General features: G+C 50.8%; 1 protein-coding gene across 1 annotated transcript in view; it reads right to left on the reverse strand.

Moving 5' to 3' along the window:
• Positions 1–25,332, reverse strand: part of st14a (ST14 transmembrane serine protease matriptase a) — a 52,128-nt gene that overhangs the window by 13,645 nt on the left and 13,151 nt on the right. The window contains exons 3-10 of the mRNA XM_046314031.1: positions 15,608–15,738; positions 11,629–11,699; positions 10,248–10,456; positions 8,666–8,900; positions 7,131–7,273; positions 6,129–6,232; positions 5,436–5,548; positions 2,626–2,759 (exon numbers count right to left, since the gene is read on the reverse strand). Of these exons, the coding sequence (XP_046169987.1) occupies positions 2,626–2,759; positions 5,436–5,548; positions 6,129–6,232; positions 7,131–7,273; positions 8,666–8,900; positions 10,248–10,456; positions 11,629–11,699; positions 15,608–15,738 (1,140 nt within the window). The remainder of the gene's footprint in view (positions 1–2,625; positions 2,760–5,435; positions 5,549–6,128; positions 6,233–7,130; positions 7,274–8,665; positions 8,901–10,247; positions 10,457–11,628; positions 11,700–15,607; positions 15,739–25,332) is intronic.

The following is a 25,332-nucleotide window of genomic DNA, read 5'->3' on the forward strand; positions in this document are numbered from 1 at the left end:
TAACACCTGGCCAGTTCATTAACACCTCTCCTATATGACTGGCCAGTTAATTAACACCTGGCCGGTTCATTAACACCTCTCCTATATGACTGGCCAGTTCATTAACACCTCTCCTATATGACTGGCCACTTCATTAACACCTCCTATATGACTGGCCAGTTCAATAACACATGGCCTATATGACTGGCCAGTTCATTAACACCTGGCCGGTTCATTAACACCTGGCCAGTTCATTAACACCTCTCCTATATGACTGGCCAGTTAATTAACACCTGGCCAGTTCATTAACACCTCTCCTATATGACTGGCCAGTTCATTAACACCTGGCCAGTTCATTAACACCTCTCCTATATGACTGGCCAGTTAATTAACACCTGGCCGGTTCATTAACACCTCTCCTATATGACTGGCCAGTTCTTTAACACCTCTCCTATATGACTGGCCAGTTCATTAACACCTGGCCAGTTCATTAACACCTGGCCAGTTCATTAACACCTCTCCAATATGTCTGGCCAGTTCATTAACACCTGGCCAATATGACTGGCCAGTTCATTAACACCTGGCCAGTTCATTAACACCTCTCCTATATGACTGGTCAGTTCATTAACACCTGGCCAGTTCATTAACACCTCTCCAATATGACTGGCCAGTTCATTAACACCTCTCCTATATGACTGGCCAGTTCATTAACACCTGGCCACTTCATTACCACCTGGCCACTTCATTAACACCTGGCCAGTTCATTAACACCTGGCCGGTTTAACACCTTCCTACACTGGCTCTCTAACATGACTGGCCAGTTCATTAACACCTGGCCAGTCCACCTCTCCTATATGACTGGCCAGTTCATTAACACCTGGCCAGTTCATTAACACCTCTCCTATATGACTGGCCAGTTCATTAACACCTGGCCAGTTCATTAACACCTCTCCTATATGACTGGCCAGTTCATTAACACCAGACCAGTTCATTAACACCTCTCCAATATGACTGGCCAGTTCATTAACACCTGGCCGGTTCATTAACACCTCTCCTATATGACTGGCCAGTTCATTAACACCTGGCCAGTTCATTAACACCTCTCCTATATGACTGGCCAGTTAATTAACACCTGGCCGGTTCATTAACACCTCTCCTATATGACTGGCCAGTTCTTTAACACCTCTCCTATATGACTGGCCAGTTCATTAACACCTGGCCAGTTCATTAACACCTCTCCTATATGACTGGCCAGTTCATTAACACCTGGCCAGTTCATTAACACCTGGCCAGTTCATTAACACCTCTCCAATATGACTGGCCAGTTCATTAACACCTGGCCAGTTCATTAACACCTCTCCTATATGACTGGTCAGTTCATTAACACCTGGCCAGTTCATTAACACCTCTCCAATATGACTGTCCAGTTCATTAACACCTCTCCTATATGACTGGCCAGTTCATTAACACCTGGCCACTTCATTAACACCTGGCCACTTCATTAACACCTGGCCAGTTCATGAACACCTGGCCAGTTCATTAACACCTGGCCAGTTCATTAACACCTCTCCTATATGACTGGCCAGTTCATTAACACCTGGCCAGTTCATTAACACCTCTCCAATATGACTGGCCAGTTCATTAACACCTGGCCAGTTCATTAACACCTCTCCTATATGACTGGCCAGTTCATTAACACCTGGCCAGTTCATTAACACCTCTCCTATATGACTGGCCAGTTCATTAACACCAGACCAGTTCATTAACACCTCTCCAATATGACTGGCCAGTTCATAAACACCTGGCCGGTTCATTAACACCTCTCCTATATGACTGGCCAGTTCATTAACACCAGGCCAGTTCATTAACACCTCTCCAATATGACTGGCCAGTTCATTAACACCTGGCCAGTTCATTAACACCTCTCCTATATGACTGGCCAGTTCATTAACACCCCTCCTAAATGACTGGCCAGTTCATTAACACCTCTCCTATATGACTGGCCAGTTCATTAACACCTCTCCTATATGACTGGCCAGTTCATTAACACCTGGCCAGTTCTTTAACACCTGGCCAATATGACTGGCCAGTTCATTAACACCTGGCCAATATGACTGGCCAGTTCATTAACACCTGGCCGGTTCATTAACACCTGGCCGGTTCATTAACACCTGGCCGGTTCATTAACACCTGGCCGGTTCATTAACACCTGGCCGGTTCATTAACACCTGGCCGGTTCATTAACACCTGGCCAGTTCATTAACACCTGGCCAATACGACTGGCCAGTTCATTAACACCTGGCCAATATGACTGGCCAATTCATTAACACCTGGCCAATATGACTGGCCAATTCATTAACACCTGGCCAATATGACTGGCCAGTTCATTAACACCTGGCCGGTTCATTAACACCTGGCCGGTTCATTAACACCTGGCCGGTTCATTAACACCTGGCCAGTTCATTAACACCTGGCCAGTTCATTAACACCTGGCCAGTTCATTAACACCTGGCCAGTTCATTAACACCTGGCTAATATGACTGGCCAGGGACAGGTCAGTGAATGCTCAGGTCATCACTAGTCTTGTATTGTGCAATGAGCCAAGTGCTTAATATGATTTGATGAACAATCGAGATTTCTACTTACGGTCCGTGGATTCGAAGGTCTCGTACATGGCGCTGAATCCTCTGTCTACATACGAGGCGTCGGAGTAAAAGACTACCTTCATGGTGTTAGTGTCACTGGTTACAACAGGACTGGTTGGAGGTTCTCCACAATACCTGAGACAGACACGTTACGATAACAGGTCAACTCTCCACAATACCTACATGGAAAGGGACTAAGGGACAAGGAACAAGGACATGTAAAGTGACAAGGAAAGGGACATGTAAAGTGACAAGGAAAGGGACATGTAAAGTGACAAGGAAAGGGACATGGAAAGGGACTAAGGGACAAGGAACAAGGACATGTAAAGTGACAAGGAAAGGGACTAAGGGACAAGGAAAGGGACATGTAAAGTGACAGTGGGACATGTAGAGTGACAGTGGGACATGGAAAGGGACCGAGGGACATGGAAAGGGACCGAGGGACATGGAAAGGGACCGAGGGACATGGAAAGGGACCGAGGGACATGGAAAGGGACCGAGGGACATGGAAAGGGACCGAGGGACATGGAAAGGGACCGAGGGACATGGAAAGGGACCGAGGGACATGGAAAGGGACATGGAGAATAGGGGAAGTGCAGAAAGTTTATATTCTGTTCAAACATGTTATTGTAGAATATGAATGTTCCTAAGGAGAGACGCAAAAGGTAACAGTCTAGCTTCAGTTCCTGATAAAGCAGGCCAGTGGCCGAGGAACCAGGCCCATAAAGCAGGCCAGTGGCCGAGGAACCAGGCCCATAAAGCAGGCCAGTTGCCGAGGAACCAGGCCCATAAAGCAGGCCAGTTGCCGAGGAACCAGGCCAGTTGCCAAGGAACCAGGCCCATAAAGCAGGCCAGTTGCCGAGGAACCAGGCCCATAAAGCAGGCCAGTTGCAGAGGAACCAGGCCCATAAAGCAGGCCAGTTGCAGAGGAACCAGGCCCATAAAGCAGGCCAGTTGCAGAGGAACCAGGCCCATAAAGCAGGCCAGTTGCAGAGGAACCAGGCCCATAAAGCAGGCCAGTTGCTGAGGAACCAGGCCAATAAAGCTCCTAATTTTTTAATCCATTTTAAATTCAGGCTTTAACACAACATTTGAAAAGGGGTCTGATGTCTTTCTAGAGATAGGTACCTTGCATAACATTCGTTTTAGGTTCTTTTTGCCTGTTAATCCAGCTGGCTAGCTAGATTACTACAATTCACATGCTGTGTGTGTATATCTTGTTTTGTTTGTTGTTGCCATTGTCCTGTCTGGAATGAGGGTGAGTGAATACAGTAATACAGTAGGGGGAGGTGCAGGGTGAGGTAATACAGTAGGGGGAGGTGCAGGGTGAGGTAATACAGTAGGGGAGGTGCAGGGTGAGGTAATACAGTAGGGGAGGTGCAGGTTGAGGTAATACAGTAGGGGGAGGTGCAGGGTGAGGTAATACAGTAGGGGGAGGTGCAGGGTGAGGTAATACAGTAGGGGAGGTACAGGGTGAGGTAATACAGTAGGGGAGGTACAGGGTGAGGTAATACAGTAGGGGAGGTGCTGGTTGAGGTAATACAGTAGGGGAGGTGCAGGTTGAGGTAATACAGTAGGGGGAGGTGCAGGGTGAGGTAATACAGTAGGGGAGGTGCAGGGTGAGGTAATACAGTAGGGGAGGTGCAGGGTGAGGTAATACAGTAGGGGAGGTGCAGGGTGAGGTAATACAGTAGGGGAGGTGCAGGGTGAGGTAATACAGTAGGGGGAGGTGCTGGTTGAGGTAATACAGTAGGGGAGGTGCAGGGTGAGGTAATACAGTAGGGGAGGTGCAGGGTGAGGTAATACAGTAGGGGGAGGTGCAGGGTGAGGTAATACAGTAGGGGAGGTGCAGGGTGAGGTAATACAGTAGGGGGAGGTGCAGGGTGAGGTAATACAGTAGGGGAGGTGCAGGGTGAGGTAATACAGTAGGGGGAGGTGCAGGGTGAGGTAAGGTGCACAGTAGGGGGAGGTGCAGGGTGAGGTAATACAGTAGGGGGAGGTGCAGGGTGAGGTAATACAGTAGGGGGAGGTGCAGGGTGAGGTAATACAGTAGGGGAGGTGCAGGGTGAGGTAATACAGTAGGGGGAGGTGCAGGGTGAGGTAATACAGTAGGGGGAGGTGCAGTGTGAGGTAATACAGTAGGGGGAGGTGCTGGTTGAGGTAATACAGTAGGGGAGGTGCAGGGTGAGGTAATACAGTAGGGGGAGGTGCAGGGTGAGGTAATACAGTAGGGGGAGGTGCAGGGTGAGATAATACAGTAGGGGGAGGTGCAGGGTGAGGTAATACAGTAGGGGGAGGTGCAGGGTGAGGTAATACAGTAGGGGAGGTGCAGGGTGAGGTAATACAGTAGGGGGAGGTGCAGGGTGAGGTAATACAGTAGGGGGAGGTGCAGGGTGAGGTAATACAGTAGGGGGAGGTGCAGGGTGAGGTAATACAGTAGGGGAGGTGCAGGGTGAGGTAATACAGTAGGGGAGGTGCAGTGTGAGGTAATACAGTAGGGGGAGGTGCAGGGTGAGGTAATACAGTAGGGGAGGTGCAGGGTGAGGTAATACAGTAGGGGAGGTGCTGGTTGAGGTAATACAGTAGGGGGTGCAGGGTGAGGTAATACAGTAGGGGAGGTGCAGTGTGAGGTAATACAGTAGGGGGAGGTGCAGGGTGAGGTAATACAGTAGGGAGGTGCTGGTTGAGGTAATACAGTAGGGGGGTGCAGGGTGAGGTAATACAGTAGGGGAGGTGCTGGTTGAGGTAATACAGTAGGGGGGTGCAGGGTGAGGTAATACAGTAGGGGGAAGTGCTTCTCAAACATCTCACCTCTTGTTGTTGATCTCTACATAGTCCTTGTTACAATCCTTCGCGTTCTCCTGACCCAGCTCTGATAACAGGAAGGTACTAAACTTGACCTTCACTGACTTACCAGCAGGGACCTGGGGGGGGGGGCATAGTACAGTCAAACATTATACACACACCTGATACAAAACCTCTGTCAGTTAATATATAAAATCTGAAGGCCTCAATATCTGATTAATAGATTATCAAATATATTAGTCAAACACTTCACTGTGTTGTAACCCCAGTATAAAACACTTCACTGTGTTGTAACCCCAGTATAAAACACTTCACTGTGTTGTAACCCCGTACAGTATAAAACACTTCTCTGTGTTGTAACCCAGTACAGTATAAAACACTTCACTGTGTTGTAACCCCGTACAGTATAAAACACTTCACTGTGTTGTAACCCCGTACAGTATAAAACACTTCACTGTGTTGTAACCCCGTACAGTATAAAACACTTCACTGTGTTGTAACCCCGTACAGTATAAAACACTTCACTGTGTTGTAACCCCGTACAGTATAAAACACTTCACTGTGTTGTAACCCCAGTATAAAACACTTCACTGTGTTGTAACCCAGTACAGTATAAAACACTTCACTGTGTTGTAACCCAGTACAGTATAAAACACTTCACTGTGTTGTAACCCAGTACAGTATAAAACACTTTCTCACCTGTATATTCCATTCACATTTGGTGTTGGGAGCATAGTAGTTGGGGTAGTTTGGGGATGTGAAAAGCCCCGTCTCTCCTGATAGCTGGCCACCACATGCCAGCTCTAAAAACAAATCACAGATGATCACAACAGACAAATCAAACATGTTTAAATAGTCGATAAGGGCCAGACGATTCCTCACCATGTGACTTAACCAGGAAAAACTCTAGCAGTAGGTGAGTAGTAGTACTGTAATAGCAGTAGTAGGTTAGTCGTAGTAGTAGTAGTAGTAGGTTAGTAGTAGTAGTAGTAGTAGGTTAGTAGTAGTAGTAGTAGTAGTACTGTAATAGCAGTAGTAGGTTAGTCGTAGTAGTAGGTTAGTAGTAGTAGTAGTAGGTTAGTAGTAGTAGTACTGTAATAGCAGTAGTAGTAGTAGTAGTAGGTTAGTAGTAGTAGTAGTAGTAGGTTAGTAATAGTAGTAGTAGTAGGTTAGTAGTAGTAGTAGTAGTAGGTTAGTAATAGTAGTAGTAGTAGGTTAGTAGTAGTAGTAGTAGTAGGTTAGTAATAGTAGTAGGTTAGTAGTAGGTTAGCAGTAGTACTACTGTAGTAGCAGCAGTAGTAGTAGTAGTAGTAGTACTGTAGTAGTCGTAGTAGTAGGTTAGTAGTAGTAGTAGGTTAGTAATGGAAGTAGGTTAGTAGTAGTAGTAGTAGGTTAGTAATGGAAGTAGTTTAGTAGTAGTAGTAGTAGGTTAGTAATGGAAGTAGTTTAGTAGTAGTAGTAGTAGGTTAGTAATGGAAGTAGTTTAGTAGTAGTAGTAGTAGGTTAGTAATGGAAGTAGTTTAGTAGTAGTAGTAGTAGGTTAGTAATGGAAGTAGGTTAGTAGTAGTAGTAGTAGGTTAGTAATGGTTAAGTAGGTTAGTAGTAGTAGTAGTAGGTTAGTAATGGAAGGAGGTTAGTAGTAGGTTAGTAGTAGCAGTAGTAGTAGTAGTAGGTTAGTAGTAGTAGACCGTGTTATAGTACCTTTGCTGTTCCGGGGGATCTGAGAGATGTGCGCTCTGAGTCCTGGGTAGTTATTTTCGTTGTTAGTTACCAAGGTTACCAGCATCACGTTCCGGGAGGACTGGAAGGTCAGGGGGGAGCTGGGAGAGTGGTAGCCACAAATCCTGACGGAGATGTTTATATTATAAACAAGGGAGAGTAGTACACGCAAATCCTGATGAAGAGAATAATCTTAAAATAAAATGTCATCTTGCAATCTTGCGATTGTTGACATAAGCATTAATCAAATGCTCATGCTCTGCGTTACGAAGTCCTTATTCAGGTACACTACAAGTAAATATTCCTGTGTTGATGCTCGACTCAGAGGCCCTGCACATTTTCACATTATGTGTTGCTGTGCCTTCATGTAATGTAAATGTAAAACCTTTTCCTGTGTAATGCTACATCTGACCACTAGAGGGCCAGAACACTGGGCTCGGGAGAGGCTTACATTTCACACACACACAACCTTTGGAATTTATCAAAACTCATCCAACTGAAGAGAAGGTCTCAGGGACTGTATTTGTCTAAATAAAATAGTCATTATGTGGTATCAGAAGAAAAAGGTCCAACTCATTTCACAGAATGCAGACCAGTTATGACACCAGGCTGTCACGACGGCAGGTGCCCTGACACCAGGCTGTCACGACGACAGGTGCCCTGACACCAGGCTGTCACGACGGCAGGTGCCCTGACACCAGGCTGTCACGACGGCAGGTGCCCTGACACCAGGCTGTCACGACGGCAGGTGCCCTGACACCAGGCTGTCACGACGGCAGGTGCCCTGACACCAGGCTGTCACGACGACAGGTGCCCTGACACCAGGCTGTCACGACGGCAGGTGCCCTGACACCAGGCTGTCACGACGACAGGTGCCCTGACACCAGGCTGTCACGACGACAGGTGCCCTGACACCAGGCTGTCACGACGACAGGTGCCCTGACACCAGGCTGTCACGACGACAGGTGCCCTGACACCAGGCTGTCACGACGGCAGGTGCCCTGACACCAGGCTGTCACGACGGCAGGTGCCCTGACACCAGGCTGTCACGGCAGGTGCCCTGACACCAGGCTGTCACGACAGGTGCCCTGACACCAGACTGTCACGGCAGGTGCCCTGACAACAGGCCGTTATGGCAGGTCTCCTAACCCAAGGCTGTTATAGCAGGTCTCCTAACCCAAGGCTGTTATAGCAGGTCTCCTAACCCAAGGCTGTTATAGCAGGTCTCCTAACCCAAGGCTGTTATAGCAGGTCTCCTAACCCAAGGCTGTTATAGCAGGTCTCCTAACCCAAGGCTGTTATAGCAGGTCTCCTAACCCAAGGCTGTTATAGCAGGTCTCCTAACCCAAGGCTGTTATAGCAGGTCTCCTAACCCAAGGCTGTTATAGCAGGTCTCCTAACCCAAGGCTGTTATAGCAGGTCTCCTATCCCAAGGCTGTTATAGCAGGTCTCCTAACCCAAGGCTGTTAGATGGAGTAAGCCCCCCCGTACAAAGTGCAGACAGACATCAGACTCACTCTTCCATGGCGTGGCTCTCGATGGCCACCAGGGAGTCGTAGACCTTAACAAAGTCGTTATGACAGTCCTCCTCTAGGTTGAAGGTATCAAAGTCCAGTTTGAGCACGTGACCAGGGTCGGCTCTCAGCTGCCATTGGATGAAGGTGTTGGGCGGGTACGGAGTATTGGGGAAACCAGGTGACATGATTGGAACAATCGTATTCGCTCTGGTGTGTTCTGAGTACCTGTAGTATTCTGAGGAGACATTGACACTCAGAACATGTCCTAAATGGTGCCCTAGTACCTATATATTGCACTATTTTTGGGCCAGAGCCACACATGGTTCTGGCCAAATGTACTACACAGGGAATAGGGTGCCATTTCAGATTTGTCCTTATTCACATGCTAGGAGGAAGTATGTGGACACCTGCTCAACAAACATCTCATTCCAAAATCACAGGCATAAATATAGAGTTGGTCCCTCCCTTTGCTGCTATAACAGCCTCTACTATTCTGGGAAGGCTTTCCACTAGTTCTTCCACACCGATCTCGACAAACCAATTCTGTATGGACCTCAATTTGTGCATGGGGGCATTGTCATACTGAAACAGGAAAGGGCTTTCTCAAAACTGTTGCCACAAAGTTGGAAGCACAGAATAGTCTAGAATGTAATTGTATACTGTAGTGTTAAGGTTTCCCTTCACTGGCACCAAGGGGCCCGAACCATGAAATACAGTCCCAGAACATTATTCCTCCTCCACCAAACTTTACAGTGAGCACTGTGCATTGGGGCAGGTAGCGTTCTCCTGGCATCCGCCAAACCCAGATTTGTCCGTCGGTCTGCCAGATGGTGAAGCGTGATTCATCACTCCAGAGAATGCGTCTCCACTGCTCCAGAGGCCAATAGCAGTGAGTTTTACACCACTAAGGGCCGACACTTGGCATTGCTCATGGTGATCTTAGGCTTGTGTGCGGCTGCTCGGCCATGGAAACCCAGAGTTATTGTGCTGATGTTGCTTCCAGAGGCAGTTTGGAACTCAGTAGTGAGTGTTGCAACCGAGGACAGATCATTTTTACGCGCTTCAGCACTCGGTGGTCCCGGTTATGTGAGCTTGTGTGGTCTACCACTTCGTGGCTGAGCCGTTGTTGCTCCTAGAATATTTCCACTTCACAATAACAGCACTTACAGTTGACCGGGGCAGTTCTAGCAGGACAGAAATTTGACAAACTGACTTGTTGGAAAGGTGGCATCCTGTGACAGTGCCACGTAAAAAAAGAAAGAAAAAAAGTCACTGAGCTTTTGAGTAAGGCCATTCTGCTGCCAATGTTTGTCTATGGAGATTGCATGGCTGTGTATTCGATTCTATATACCCGTCAGCAACGGTCGGGGCTGAAATAGTCAAATCCCCTCATTTGTAGAGGTGTCCACATACTTTTGTATATTTAGTGTAATTCACAAGGAAACAGTAAGATACTTAGACATTTTAGACATTGAGCCACATAATTCCTCATCCAAACTTTCAGAGCATACACTGAGGGAATTTTCTACTCAAACTGATATCAGCTCAGGTGCAAGTAGAACAAGAACAGAGCAGAACTCACCACTGAAGGACTCGGAGAACATTCTAGAGTCCAGAGCAGAGTTCATGACATCCTCAAACAACAGATCGTTGCCAGGCCTGCTGTTCGGGAAGCCCCTCTGCACCTTAGCCACTACCTTGTCCATGGAGGACATGGCCTTGTCCACCGCTGCTTCCTGGCCACGTGGTACTTCAAACTCTGACAGGTAGTAGGCTATCACACTGCCTTCGCTGTAACACACACACACACACACACACACACACACACACACACACACACACACACACACACACACACACACACACACACACACACACACACACACACACACACACACACACACACACACACACACACACACACACACACACACACACACCACACCATTATTCAAGGGTTTCATTCTAATATCTACAGTTGAATAAGTTAGACTGTCCAACACCTTGCTTCACGACACCATTAGCTACAACGACCGCAACCAAATGCTTCCTGTAGTTGTTGATCAGCCCCTCACATCGCTGTGGATGAATATTGGCCCACTCTTCCATGGAGAACGACTTTAACTCAGCGGCGACATTTTGGGGTTTTCAAGTATGACCTGCTTGTTTCAAGTCCTGCCACAACATCTCAATTTGGATCTGGCCTTTGACTAGGCCATGCCAATTTGTTGGTTTTTAGCCATTTTCATGAAGACTTCATTGTGTGTTTTGGATCATTGTCTTGCTGCATGACCCAGCTGTGCTTCAGCTCACAGACAGTTAGCCTGACATTCTCCTGGTTCCACAAGGCAAACAGCGGCAGTATGGTTCCACAAGGTAAACAGCGGCAGTATGGTTCCACAAGGTAAACAGCGGCAGTATGGTTCCACAAGGTAAACAGCGGCAGTATGGTTCCACAAGGTAAACAGCGGCAGTATGGTTCCACAAGGTAAACAGCGGCGGTATGGTTCCACAAGGTAAACAGCGGCGGTATGGTTCCACAAGGTAAACAGCGGCAGTATGGTTCCACAAGGTAAACAGCGGCAGTATGGTTCCACAAGGTAAACAGCGGCGGTATGGTTCCACAAGGTAAACAGCGGCGGTATGGTTCCACAAGGTAAACAGCGGCGGTATGGTTCCACAAGGTAAACAGCGGCAGTATGGTTCCACAAGGTAAACAGCGGCGGTATGGTTCCACAAGGTAAACAGCTGCGGTATGGTTCCACAAGGTAAACAGCGGCAGTATGGTTCCACAAGGTAAATAACAGAACAATGTTGTAACTTGAAAGGAGAACATCCAAGGTGTTGTACATCTCTGTTAGGGATTTAAACAGAAACTACATGGGGATTATCAAACAGGCATGCAATGGTGGAAAGATCATGTAGATTATCAGCCTGCGATCACACTCATTCAGTTACTGTACCTGAAGGCTTGTACGTTGGAGCCAACATAGTACTTGGCCAGCTGGGGCATCTTGTGGTAGAGTGTTTTCAGCTGAAAAAAAATGAAAACAAAAAACACAGGAATTAAATTAACTGAAATGATCATTACATTTCTTTAATTTAGAATGATCGGGTGTGAATCTGGCTGCCCAACTCATTTTCCGCAGAAACAAATGATTGATTGATTTATTAAGTGACTTATTTGAAGTGGACTTATCGGTAGTGGAAAGACAGTGGCTGCGTCCCAAATCAAAAGCTGTGCACTGTAAAGGGAATAGTGTGCCACTTGGGACTCACTTCCCAAATCAAAAGCAGTGCACTGTAAAGGGAATAGTGTGCCACTTGGGACTCAGGATCCCAAATCAAAAGCAGTGCACTGTAAAGGGAATAGTGTGCCACTTGGGACTCAGGATCCCAAATCAAAAGCAGTGCACTGTAAAGGGAATAGTGTGCCACTTGGGACTCAGGGAGAACGAAGAGCCGCGTCTGAATACCCAGAATGCTGGTGTTCTAAATAGTAGGCATTTTGGGTATGAAAAAAATAAAGTTTTATAGTATGTGAAATAAAATACAAATGTAGTATGCTTTATGAGCCAGGATGTCATACTCATTTTGGCTCTTCATTCAGTAGAATTATATTATAAATATATAGAACTATATTACCATACAGTTGAGGAGGAGAAAAGTCTTTCCAGATGTTTGTGTGTTTGATAATCAGCTGTTAACGTGATAAGGGGCCTCGCTGTACCCAAATGGCGGGAATCAATGCTATTGCACATTAGATTACGTATCCTCAGGAGGAGCCTACGCGGTTGCCAGCCTCAGTAGGAGGAGCCTACGCGGTGCCAGCCTCAGTAGGAGGAGCCTACGCGGGTGCCAGCCTCAGTAGGAGGAGCCTACGCGGGTGCCAGCCTCAGTAGGAGGAGCCTACGCGGGTGCCAGCCTCAGTAGGAGGAGCCTACGCGGGTGCCAGCCTCAGTAGGAGGAGCCTACGCGGGTGCCATCCTCAGTAGGAGGAGCCTACGCGGGTGCCATCCTCAGTAGGAGGAGCCTACGCGGTTGCCATCCTCAGTAGGAGGAGCCTACGCGGTTGCCATCCTCAGTAGGAGGAGCCTACGCGGTTGCCATCCTCAGTAGGAGGAGCCTACGCGGTTGCCATCCTCAGTAGGAGGAGCCTACGCGGTTGCCATCCTCAGTAGGAGGAGCCTACGCGGTTGCCATCCTCAGTAGGAGGAGCCTACGCGGTTGCCATCCTCAGTAGGAGGAGCCTACGCGGTTGCCATCCTCAGTAGGAGGAGCCTACGCGGTTGCCATCCTCAGTAGGAGGAGCCTACGCGGTTGCCATCCTCAGTAGGAGGAGCCTACGCGGTTGCCATCCTCAGTAGGAGGAGCCTACGCGGTTGCCATCCTCAGTAGGAGGAGCCTACGCGGTTGCCATCCTCAGTAGGAGGAGCCTACGCGGTTGCCATCCTCAGTAGGAGGAGCCTACGCGGTTGCCATCCTCAGTAGGAGGAGCCTAAACAGTTTGTTGTGCCATCCTCAGTAGGAGGAGCCAGTTCGCAGGGTGCCATCCTCAGTGGAGGAGCCTGCCGGTGCCATCCTCAGTAGGAGGAGCCTAATCATGGTTTCCTCAGTAGGAGGAGCCTACAGCTTAAGGTTGCCATCCTCAGTAGGAGGAGCCTGGGGGGAGGCGGTTGCCATCCTCAGTAGGAGGAGCCTGTGCGGCTTGCCATCCTCAGTAGGAGGAGCCTACGCGGAGGTAGGAGGAGCCTACGGGAGGTTGCCATCCTCAGTAGGAGGAGCCTGGGGGTTGCCATCCTCAGTAGGAGGAGCCTAGGTGCGGTTGCCATCCTCAGTAGGAGGAGCCTACGCGGTTGCCATCCTCAGTAGGAGGAGCCTACGCGGTTGCCATCCTCAGTAGGAGGAGCCTACGTGGTTGCCATCCTCAGTAGGAGGAGCCTACGTGGTTGCCATCCTCAATAATACTAAACAGTTTGTTGTGAATCAGTGATGGAAAACTCCAGTTCTCAGGGGCCTGGTCGTGACCTACCGCCCTCCTATAATCAACTAATCATGGTTTTCAGTGAAGAATGCAACTACAGTAGCTTAAGGTGTGTTAGCTATAGGGCTGGGGGGGAGGTGTGTTAGCTATAGGGCTGGTATAGGGCTGGGGGAGAGTGTGTGTTAGCTATAGGGCTGGTATAGGGCTGGGGGAGGTGTGTTAGCTATAGGGAGAGGTGCGTTAGCTATAGGGCTGGTATAGGGCTGGGGGGGGAGGTGTGTTAGCTATAGGGAGAGGTGCGTTAGCTATAGGGCTGGTATAGGGCTGGGGGAAAGGTGTTTAGCTATAGGGAGAGGTGCGTTAGCTAGGGAGGGCTGGTATAGGGCTGGGGGGAGGTGTGTTAGCTATAGGGAGAGGTGCGTTAGCTATAGGGCTGGTATAGGAGCTGGGGGAGGTGTGTTAGCTATAGGGCTGGGGGAAAGGTGTTAGCTATAGGGCTGGGGGAAAGGTGCGTTCGCTACAGGGAGAGGTGTGTTAGCTATAGGGCTGGGGGGGAAAGGTGCGTTCGCTATAGGGAGAGGTGCGTTCGCTACAGGGAGAGGTGCGTTCGCTACAGGGAGAGGTGTGTTAGCTATAGGGCTGGGGGGGAAAGGTGCGTTCGCTATAGGGAGAGGTGTGTTAGCTATAGGGCTGGGGGGAGAGGTGCGTTCGCTACAGGGAGAGGTGTGTTAGCTATAGGGCTGGGGGGAGGTGTGTTCGCTACAGGGAGAGGTGCGTTCGCTACAGGGAGGGGGGAGGTGTGTTAGCTACAGGGAGGGGGAGGTGCGTTAGCTATAGGGAGGGGGAGGTGCGTTAGCTATAGGGCTGGGGGAGAGGTGCGTTCGCTACAGGGAGAGGTGCGTTAGCTATAGGGAGAGGTGTGTTAGCTATAGGGCTGGGGGAGAGGTGCGTTCGCTACAGGGAGAGGTGCGTTCGCTACAGGGAGAGGTGCGTTCGCTACAGGGAGAGGTGCGTTCGCTACAGGGAGAGGTGCGTTAGCTATAGGGAAAGGTGCGTTAGCTATAGGGCTGGGGGAAGGTGCGTTAGCTATAGGGCTGGGGGAAAGGTGCGTTAGCTATAGGGCTGGGGGAAAGGTGCGTTAGCTATAGGGCTGGGGGGAGGTGCGTTAGCTATAGGGCTGGGGGGGAGGTGCGTTAGCTACAGGGCTGGGGGGAGGTGTGTTAGCTACAGGGCTGGGGGAGGTGTGTTAGCTACAGGGCTGGGGGGAGGTGTGTTAGCTACAGGGCTGGGGGAGGTGCGTTAGCTACAGGGCTGGGGGGAGGTGCGTTAGCTACAGGGCTGGGGGGAGGTGCGTTAGCTACAGGGCTGGGGGGAGGTGCGTTAGCTACAGGGCTGGGGGAGGTGCGTTAGCTATAGGGCTGGGGGAGGTGCGTTAGCTATAGGGCTGGGGGAGGTGCGTTAGCTATAGGGCTGGGGGAAAGGTGCGTTAGCTATAGGGCTGGGGGAAAGGTGCGTTAGCTATAGGGCTGGGGGAAAGGTGCGTTAGCTATAGGGCTGGGGGAAAGGTGCGTTAGCTATAGGGCTGGGGGAAAGGTGCGTTAGCTATAGGGCTGGGGGAAAGGTGCGTTAGCTATAGGGCTGGGGGAAAGGTGCGTTAGCTATAGGGCTGGGGGAAAGGTGCGTTAGCTATAGGGCTGGGGGAAAGGTGTGTTAGCTATAGGGCTGGGGGAAAGGTGCGTTAGCTATAGGGCTGGGAGGAGGTGTGTTAGCTATAGGGCTGGGGGGATGTGTGTTAGCTATAGGGCTGGGGGGGAGGTGTGTTAGCTATAGGGCTGGGGGAAACTCCAACACTGGAGTTGCCTATCCCTGTTCTAAATAATATGCGGTAGGTTTAGTACACAGACTGCCGGTGTAGAAAGTAGCAGACAAGACAGATTTCGGACACGGTTCTCTCTGACCTGTTTGACGACCTGTTCGGCCAGCGCTCTGTACTCGGTGCTGTTGGAGTTTTCATAGGTATCCTCAAACACCTGGTTGGTGATCTTCATCGACCCACTGTACATCTTCTTGATACGCGTATCCTTACGATCTACAGGGAGGAATCAAGAGAGACAGAGAAACAGTCATTAAGCAGCTGTTGCTAATGGTTTCAAAACTATTTATATTTAAAAAATGACAAGTGGTTCTGTGGATGGAGTAGAGCAAGGAGTGTTTCACAGTGGAAGAGAAGAGAAGAGAGGGGGCAGGGCTACTCACAGTGGAAGAGAAGAAGAGAAGAGAGGGGGCAGGGCTACTCACAGTGAAAGAGAAGAAGAGAAGAGAGGGGGCAGGGCTACTCACAGTGGAAGAGAAGAGAGGGGGCAGGGCTACTCACAGTGGAAGAGAAGAAGAGAAGAGAGGGGGCAGGGCTACTCACAGTGGAAGAGAAGAAGAGAAGAGAGGGGGCAGGGCAACTCACAGTGGAAGAGAAGAAGAGAAGAGAGGGGGCAGGGCTACTCACAGTGGAAGAGAAGAGAGGGGCAGGGCTACTCACAGTGGAAGAAGAAGAAGAGAAGAGAGAGGGGGCAGGGCTACTCACAGTGGAAGAGAAGAGAGGGGGCAGGGCTACTCACAGTGGAAGAGAAGAGAGGGGCAGGGCTACTCACAGTGGAAGAGAAGAGGGGGGCAGGGCTACTCACAGTGGAAGAGAAGAAGGGGGGCAGGGCTACTCACAGTGGAAGAGAAGAGAAGGGCTACTCACAGTGGAAGAGAAGAAGAGACTCACAGGGGGCAGGGCTACTCACAGTGGAAGAGAAGAAGAGAGGGGCAGGGCAACTCACAGTGGAAGAGAAGAAGAGAAGAGAGGGGGCAGGGCTACTCACAGTGGAAGAGAAGAGGGCTACTCACAGTGGAAGAAGAGAGGGGGCAGGGCTACTCACAGTGGAAGAGAAGAAGAAGAAGAGTGGAAGAGAAGGGGGGCAGGGCTACTCACAGTGGAAGAGAAGAAGAGGGCTACTCACAGGGAAGAGAGAGAGGGGGCAGGGCTACTCACAGTGGAAGAGAAGAAAGAGAAGGGGGGGCAGGGCTACTCACAGTGGAAGAGAAGAAGAGAAGAGAGGGCTACTCACAGGGGCAGGGCTACTCACAGTGGAAGAGAAGAAGAGAGAGGGGGCAGGGCTACTCACAGTGGAAGAGAAGAAGAGAAGAGGGGGGCAGGGCTACTCACAGTGGAAGAGAAGAGAAGGGGGGCAGGGCTACTCACAGTGGAAGAGAAGAGAGGGGGCAGGGCTACTCACAGTGGAAGAGAAGAGAGGGAGAAGAGAGGGGCAGGGCTACTCACAGTGGAAGAGAAGAGAGGGGGCAGGGCTACTCACAGTGGAAGAGAAGAAGAAGAGAAGAGAGGGGCAGGGGCAAGGAAGAAGAGAGGGGGCAGGGCTACTCACAGTGGAAGAGAAGAAGAGGGGGCAGGGCAACTCACAGTGGAAGAGAAGAAGAGGAGAGGGGGCAGGGCAGGGGGCTACTCACAGTGGAAGAGAAGAAGAGAAGAGGGGGCAGGGCTACTCACAGTGGAAGAGAAGAGAGGGGGCAGGGCTACTCACAGTGGAAGAGAAGAGAGGGGGGGGCAGGGCTACTCACAGTGGAAGAGAAGAAGAGAAGAGAGGGGGCAGGGCTACTCACAGTGGAAGAGAAGAGAGAGGGGGGGCAGGGCTACTCACAGTGGAAGAGAAGAAGAGAAGGGGGGGCAGGGCTACTCACAGTGGAAGAGAAGAAGAGAGGGCTACTCACAGTGGAGAGGGCAGGGCTACTCACAGTGGAAGAGAAGAAGAGAGAGGGGCAGGGCTACTCACAGTGGAAGAGAAGAAGAGTGGAAGAGAAGGGGGGGCAGGGCTACTCACAGTGGAAGAGAAAGAGAGGGGGCAGGGCTAGAAGAGTGGAAGAGAAGAAGAGAAGAGGGGGGCAGGGCTACTCACAGTGGAAGAGAAGAGAGGGGGGCAGGGCTACTCACAGTGGAAGAGAAGAAGAGAGGGGGCAGGGCTACTCACAGTGGAAGAGAAGAAGAGAAGAGGAGAGGGGGGCAGGGCTACTCACAGTGGAAGAGAAGAAGAGAGGGGGCAGGGCTACTCACAGTGGAAGAGAAGAAGAGGGGGGCAGGGCTACTCACAGTGGAAGAGAAGAGAGGGGGCAGGGCTACTCACAGTGGAAGAGAAGAAGAGAGGGGGCAGGGCTACTCACAGTGGAAGAGAAGAAGAGAAGAGAGGGGCAGGGCAGGGCTACTCACAGTGGAAGAGAAGAAGAAGAGAGGGCAGGGGGCTACTCACAGTGGAAGAGAAGAAGAGAAGGGGGGCTACTCACAGGGAAGAGAAGAGAGGGGGCAGGGCTACTCACAGTGGAAGAGAAGAAGAGAAGGAGGGAGGGGGCAGGGCTACAGGGCTACTCACAGTGGAAGAGAAGAAGAGAGAGGGGGGCAGGGCTACTCACAGTGGAAGAGAAGAAGAGAGGGGGCAGGGCTACTCACAGTGGAAGAGAAGAAGAGAGGGGGCAGGGCTACTCACAGTGGAAGAGAAGAAGAGAAGAGGGGGGCAGGGCTACTCACAGTGGAAGAGAAGAAGAGACTCACAGAAGAGGGGCAGGGCTACTCACAGTGGAAGAGAAGAAGAGAGGGGCAGGGCTACTCACAGTGGAAGAGAAGAAGAGAAGGGGCAGGGCTACTCACAGTGGAAGAGAAGAAGAGAAGAGAGGGGGCAGGGCTACTCACAGTGGAAGAGAAGGGCAGGGCTACTCACAGTGGAAGAGAAGAGAAGAAGAGAAGAGAGGGGCAGGGCTACTCACAGTGGAAGAAAAGAAGAGAGGGGGCAGGGCTACTCACAGTGGAAGAGAAGAAGAGAAGGGCTAGGGCAGGGCTACTCACAGTGGAAGAGAAGAGAAGAGAGGGGGCAGGGCTACTCACAGTGGAAGAGAAGAAGAGGGGCAGGGCTACTCACAGTGGAAGAAAGAAGAGAGGGGGCAGGGCTACTCACAGTGGAAGAAGAGAGAAAGAAGAGAGGGGGCAGGGCTACTCACAGTGGAAGAGAAGAAGAGGGGGGCAGGGCTACTCACAGTGGAAGAGAAGAAGAGAGGGGGCAGGGCTACTCACAGTGGAAGAGAAGAAGAGAGGGGCAGGGCTACTCACAGTGGAAGAGAAGAGAGGGGGCAGGGCTACTCACAGTGGAAGAGAAGAAGAGGGCAAAGAGAAGAGCAGGGCTACTCACAGTGGAAGAGAAGAGAGGGGGCAGGGCTACTCACAGTGGAAGAGAAGAGAGGGGGGGGCAGGGCTACTCACAGTGGAAGAGAAGAAGAGAGGGGGCAGGGCTACTCACAAGTGGAAGAGAAGAAGAGAAGAGGGGGCAGGGCTACTCACAGTGGAAGAGAAGAAGAGAGGGGGGGCAGGGCTACTCACAGTGGAAGAGAAGAAGACTCACAGTGGAAGAGGGGCAGGGCTACTCACAGTGGAAGAGAAGAGAGGGGCAGGGGCAGGGCTACTCACAGTGGAAGAGAAGAAGAGGGGGCAGGGCTACTCACAGTGGAAGAGAAGAAGAGAGGGGGCAGGGCTACTCACAGTGGAAGAGAAGAAGAGAAGAGAGGGGCAGGGCTACTCACAGTGGAAGAGAAGAAGAAGAGAAGAGAGGGGGCAGGGCTACTCACAGTGGAAGAGAAGAGAGGGGGCAGGGCTACTCACAGTGGAAGAGAAGAAGAGGGCTACTCACAGTGGAAGAGAAGAGAAGGGGGCAGGGCTACTCACAGTGGAAGAGAAGAAGAGAGGGGCAGGGCTACTCACAGTGGAAGAGAAGAAGAGAGAGAGGGGGCAGGGCTACTCACAGTGGAAGAGAAGAAGAGAAGAGGGCTACTCACAGTGGAAGAGAAGAGAGGGGGCAGGGCTACTCAGGGAAGAGAAGAGAGGGGGCAGGGCACCACAGCAGGGAAGAGGGGGCAGGGCTACTCACAGTGGAAGAGAAGAAGAGAAGAGAGGGGGCAGGGCTACTCACAGTGGAAGAGAAGAAGTGGAAGAGAAGAGAGGGGGCAGGGCTACTCACAGTGGAAGAGAAGAAGAGAAGAACTCACAGGGGGGCAGGGCTACTCACAGTGGAAGAGAAGAAGGGGGCAGGGCTACTCACAGTGGAAGAGAAGAAGAGAGAGGGGGGGCAGGGCTACTCACAGTGGAAGAAGAAGAGAGAGGGCTACTCACAGTGGAAGAGAAGAAGAGAAGAGGGGGGCAGGTGGAAGAGAAGAGAGGGGCAGGGCTACTCACAGTGGAAGAGAAGAAGAGAGAGGGGGCAGGGCTACTCACAGTGGAAGAGAAGAAGAGAGGGGGGGCAGGGCTACTCACAGTGGAAGAGAAGAACTCACAGTGGAAGAGAAGAAGAGGGCTAGAGGGCTACTCAGTGGAAGGGGAGCAGGGCTACTCACAGTGGAAGAGAAGAAGAGAAGAGAAGGGGCAGGGCTACTCACAGTAGAGAAGAAGAGAGAGTGGAAGAGAAGAGAGGGGGGGCAGGGCTACTCACAGTGGAAGAGAAGAAGAGAAGACTCACAGTGGAAGAGAAGAAGGGCTAGTGGAAGAGAAGGAGGGGGCAGGGCTACAGGGCTACTCACAGTGGAAGAGAAGAAGAGAGAAGAGGAAGAGAGGGCTACTCACAGTGGAAGAGAAGAAGAGGGGGCAGGGCTACTCACAGTGGAAGAGAAGAAGAGAGGGGGGGCAGGGCTACTCACAGTGGAAGAGAAGAAGAGAGAAGGAGGCAGGGCTACTCACAGTGGAAGAGAAGAGAGAACTCACAGAAGAGAAGAAGAGGGGGGCAGGGCTACTACACAGTGGAAGAGAAGAAGAGAGGGGGCAGGGCTACTCACAGTGGAAGAGAAGAGAGAGGGGGCAGGGCTACTCACAGTGGAAGAGAAGAAGAGAAGAGGGGGCAGGGCTACTCACAGTGGAAGAGAAGAAGAGAAGGGGGCTACTCACAGTGGAAGAGAAGAGAGGGGGCAGGGCTACTCACAGTGGAAGAGAAGAAGAGAGAGGGGGCAGGGCTACTCACAGTGGAAGAGAAGAAGAGAAGAGGGGGCAGGGCTACTCACAGTGGAAGAGAAGAAGAACTCAGGGCCCTCACAGTGGAAGAGAAGAAGAGACCGGCAGGGCTACTCTGGCCCATGGAAGAGAAGAAGAGAGGGGGCAGGGCTACTCACAGTGGAAGAGAAGAAGAGAGAGAGGGGGGCAGGGCTACTCACAGTGGAAGAGAAGAAGAGAAGAGGGGGCAGGGCTGTGGAAGAGAAGAAGAGAGGGGCAGGGCTACTCACAGTGGAAGAGAAGAAGAGAGGGGGCCTTTTAAGAGAAGAAGAGAGGGGCAGTTCACAGTGGAAGTACTGTCTAACAGGGCTACTCACAGTGGAAGAGAAGAAGAGAGGGGGCAGGGCTACTCACAGTGGAAGAGAAGAAGAGAGGGAAGAAGGGGCAGGGCTACTCACAGTGGAAGATCAAGAGACCTGGGCTACTCACAGTGGAAGAGAAGAAGAGAGGGGCAGGGCTACTTTGGAAGAGAAGAAGAGAGGGGGCAGGGCTACTCACAGTGGAAGAGAAGAAGAGAAGGGGGCAGGGCTCTCACAGTGGAAGTCTCTCTCATTGGAAGATATTCCTTGTATACAGTGGAAGAGAAGTTAGTTATCATTGTTTTACAGTTTAAGAAAGAAGAGAAGAGGGGGCAGGGCCCTAGTGGAAGAGAAGAAGAGAAGAGGGGGCAGGGCACTCAGTGGTCCCCAGCCGTAACTCTCCCTGTGTGTAGTTAACACCCATCTGGCCCATTCATACCTTTTAGTTGTTGTTGTCTAACCCGTAACCAAGTCTTAGCTCTCCAAATCAACACCTGTGACTACTTTATGTCTCGCTATGTCTCTCTCATATGTCAATATTCCTTGGAACTGTTGTTTAGGTTAACATTGTTTTAGTTTACAATGGGTTCCACTCATTATATCTGGCCTTTGTCACCCATTTTACCTTTATTTAACTAGGCAAGTCAGTTAAGAACAAATTCTTATTTTCAAACAGTGGGTTAACTGGCCTGGGAACAGTGGGTTAACAGTGGGTTAACTGGCCTGGGAACAGTGGGTTAACTGGCCTGGGAACAGTGGGTTAACTGGCCTGGGAACAGTGGGTTAACTGGCCTGGGAACAGTGGGTTAACTGGCCTGGGAACAGTGGGTTAACTGGCCTGGGAACAGTGGGTTAACTGGCCTGGGAACAGCGGGTTAACTGGCCTGGGAACAGCGGGTTAACTGGCCTGGGAACAGCGGGTTAACTGGCCTGGGAACAGCGGGTTAACTGGCCTGGGAACAGCGGGTTAACTGGCCTGGGAACAGCGGTTTAACTGGCCTAGGAACAGTGGGTTAACTGGCCTAGGAACAGTGGGTTAACTGGCCTAGGAACAGTGGGTTAACTGGCCAAGGAACAGTGGGTTAACTGGCCAAGGAACAGTGGGTTAACTGGCCTAGGAACAGTGGGTTAACTGTCTGTTCAGGGGCAGGACGACAGATTTGTACCTTGTCAGCTCGGGGATTCGTTCTTGCAACCGACTAGTCCAACGCTCTAACCACTAGGCTACCTGCTGCCCCATTATAACCAGCTTATCCAGAGATACAACGTCTCTTATCACTCAGTGCCTGGGCTTACCTCCGCTGTACCCGCACCCCACCATACCCCTGTCTGCACATTATGCCCTGAATCTATTCCACTACGCCAAGAAATCTGCTTATTTTATTCTTTGTCCCCAACGCTCTAGGCGAACAGTTTTGATAGCCTTTAGCCGTACCCTCATCCTCCTCTGTTCCTCGGGTGATGTGGAGGTAAACCCAGGCCCTGCATGTCCCCAGGCATTTGTTGACTTCTGTGATCAAAAAAGCCTTTGTTTCATGCATGTCAACATCAGAAGCCTCCTCCCTAAGTTTGTTTTACTCACTGCTTTAGCATACTCTGCTAACCCTGATGTCCTTGCCGTGTCTGAATCCTGGCTCAGGAAGGCCACCAAAAATTCAGAGATTTCCATACCCAACTACAACATTTTCCGTCAAGATAGAACTGCCAAAGGGGGAGGAGTTGCAGTCTACTGCAGAGATAGCCTGCAAAGTTGTCATATTTTCCAGGTCTATACCCAAACAGTTTGAATTTCTAATTAAAAAAATTAACCTCTTCAGAAATAAGTCTCTCACTGTTGCCGCCTGCTATCGACCCCCCTCCGCTCCCAGCTGTGCCCTGGACACCATTTGTGAATTGAATGACCCCCATTTTGCTTCAGAGTTCATTCTGTTAAGTGACCTAAACTGGGATATGCTTAACACCCCGGTAGTCCTACAATCTAAGCTAGATGCCTTCAATCTCACACAAATCATCAAGGAACCCACCAGGTACAACCCTAAATCCATAAACATGGGCACCCTCATAGACATTATCCTGACCAACTTGCCCTCCAAATACACCTCTGCTGTTTTCAATCAGGATCTTAGCGATCACTGCCTGTATCCGCTACGGGTCCGTGGTCGAACGACCACCCCTCATCACGGTCAAACACTCCCTAAAACACTTCTGCGAGCAGGCCTTTCTAATCGATCTGACCCGGGTAACCTGGAAGGATATTGACCTCATCCCGTCAGTCGAGGATGCCTGGTCATTCTTTAAAAGTAATTTCCTCACCATCTTAGATAAGCATGCCCAGTTCAAAAAAATGCAGAACTAAGAACAGATATAGCCCTTGGTTCACTCCAGACCTGACTGCCCTTGACCAGTACTAAAATATCCTTTGGCGGACTGCAATAGCATCAAATAGTCCCCGCGATATGCAACTGCTCAGGGAAGTCAGGAACCAATACAAGCAGTCAGGTAGGAAAGCAAAGGCCAGCTTCTTCAAACAGAAATTCGCAATCTGTAGCTCTAACTCCAAAGTTCTGGGACACTGTGAAGTCCATGGAGAACAAGAGCACCTACTCCCAGCTGCCCACTGCACTGAGGCTAGGTAACACGGTCACCACTGATAAATCTAAAATTTCAATAAGCATTTCTCAACGGCTCGCCACGCCTTCCTCCTGGCTACTCCAACCCCGGCCAACAGCTCCGCCCCCCACCCCCCGCAGCCCAAGCCTCCCCAGCTTCTCTTTCACCCAAATCCAATCATCAGATGTTCTGAAAGAGCACCTCCTCCCAGCTTCCCACCGCACTGAGGCTAGTTAACACTGTCCCCACTGAAAAATCCACTATAATTGAGAATTTCAATAAGCATTTTTTTACAGCTGGCCATGCTTTCCACCTGGCTACCTCTACCCCGGTCAACTGCACTGCACCCCCCACAGCAACTCGCCCAAGCCTTCCCCATTTCTCCTTCTCCCAAATCCAGTCAGCTGACATTCTGAAAGAGCTGCAAAACCTGGACCCGTACAAATCAGCTGGTCAAGACAATCTGGACCCTCTCTTTCTGAAACTATCTGCCGCCATTGTTGCAACCCCTATTAACAGCCTGTTCAAATTCTTTCGTATCGTCTGAGATCCCTAAAGATTGGAAAGCTGCCGCGGTCATCCCCCTCTTCAAAGGGGGTGACAACCTAGACCCAAACTGTTACAGACCTGTATCCATCCTGCCCTGCCTCTCTAAAGTCTTGTCGAAAGCCAAGTTAATAAACAGGTCACTGACCATTTCGAATCCCGCTGTGCAATGTGGTTTCCGAGCCGGTCATGGGTGTACCTCAGCCACGCTCAAGGTCCTAAACGATATCATACCCGCCATCGATAAAATACAGTACTGTGCAGTCGTCTTCATCGACCTCGGCCAAGGCTTTCGACACTGTCAATCACCACATTCTTATCGGCAGACTCAATAGCGTTGGTTTCTCTAATGACTGCCTCGCCTGGTTCACCAACTACTTTGCAGACAGAGTTCAGTTTGTCAAATTGCAGGGAATGTTGTCCGGACCTTGGCAGTCTCTATGGGGGCACCACAGGGTTCAATTCTCGGGCCGACTCTTTTCTCTGTATATATAAATGATGTCGCTCTTGCTGTGGGAGAGAAGAGGGGGCAGGGCTAGTTCCAGTGGAAGAGAAGAAGAGAGGGGGCAGGGCTACTCACAGTGGAAGAGAAGAAGAGAAGGGCAGGAAGAGGGAGAGGGCAGGGCTACTCACAGGGGAAGAGAAGAAGAGAGGGGGCAGGGCTACTCACAGTGGAAGAGAAGAAGAGAGGGGGGGCAGGGCTACTCACAGTGGAAGAGAAGAAGAGAGGGGGCAGGGCTACAGTGGAAGAGAAGAAGAGAGGGGGCAGGGCTAGTTCAGTGGAAGAGAAGAAGAAGAGAGGGGCAGGGCTACTCACAGTGGAAGAGAAGAAGAGAGGGGGGGCAGGGCTACTCACAGTGGAAGAGAAGAAGAGAGGGGGCAGGGCTACTCACAGTGGAAGAGAAGAAGAGAGGGGGCAGGGCTACTCACAGTGGAAGAGAAGAGAGGGGGCAGGGCTACTCACAGTGGAAGAGAAGAAGAGAAGAGAGGGGAGAGGGGGCAGGGCTACTCACAGTGGAAGAGAAGAAGAGAAGAGAGGGGGCAGGGCTACTCACAGTGGAAGAGAAGAAGAGAAGAGAGGGGCAGGGCTACTCACAGTGGAAGAGAAGAAGAGGGGGCAGGGCTACTCACAGTGGAAGAGAAGAAGAGAATGGGCAGG

This window comes from Oncorhynchus gorbuscha, linkage group LG19 (assembly GCF_021184085.1).
Source record: "Oncorhynchus gorbuscha isolate QuinsamMale2020 ecotype Even-year linkage group LG19, OgorEven_v1.0, whole genome shotgun sequence".
Lineage (NCBI taxonomy): Eukaryota > Metazoa > Chordata > Actinopteri > Salmoniformes > Salmonidae > Oncorhynchus > Oncorhynchus gorbuscha.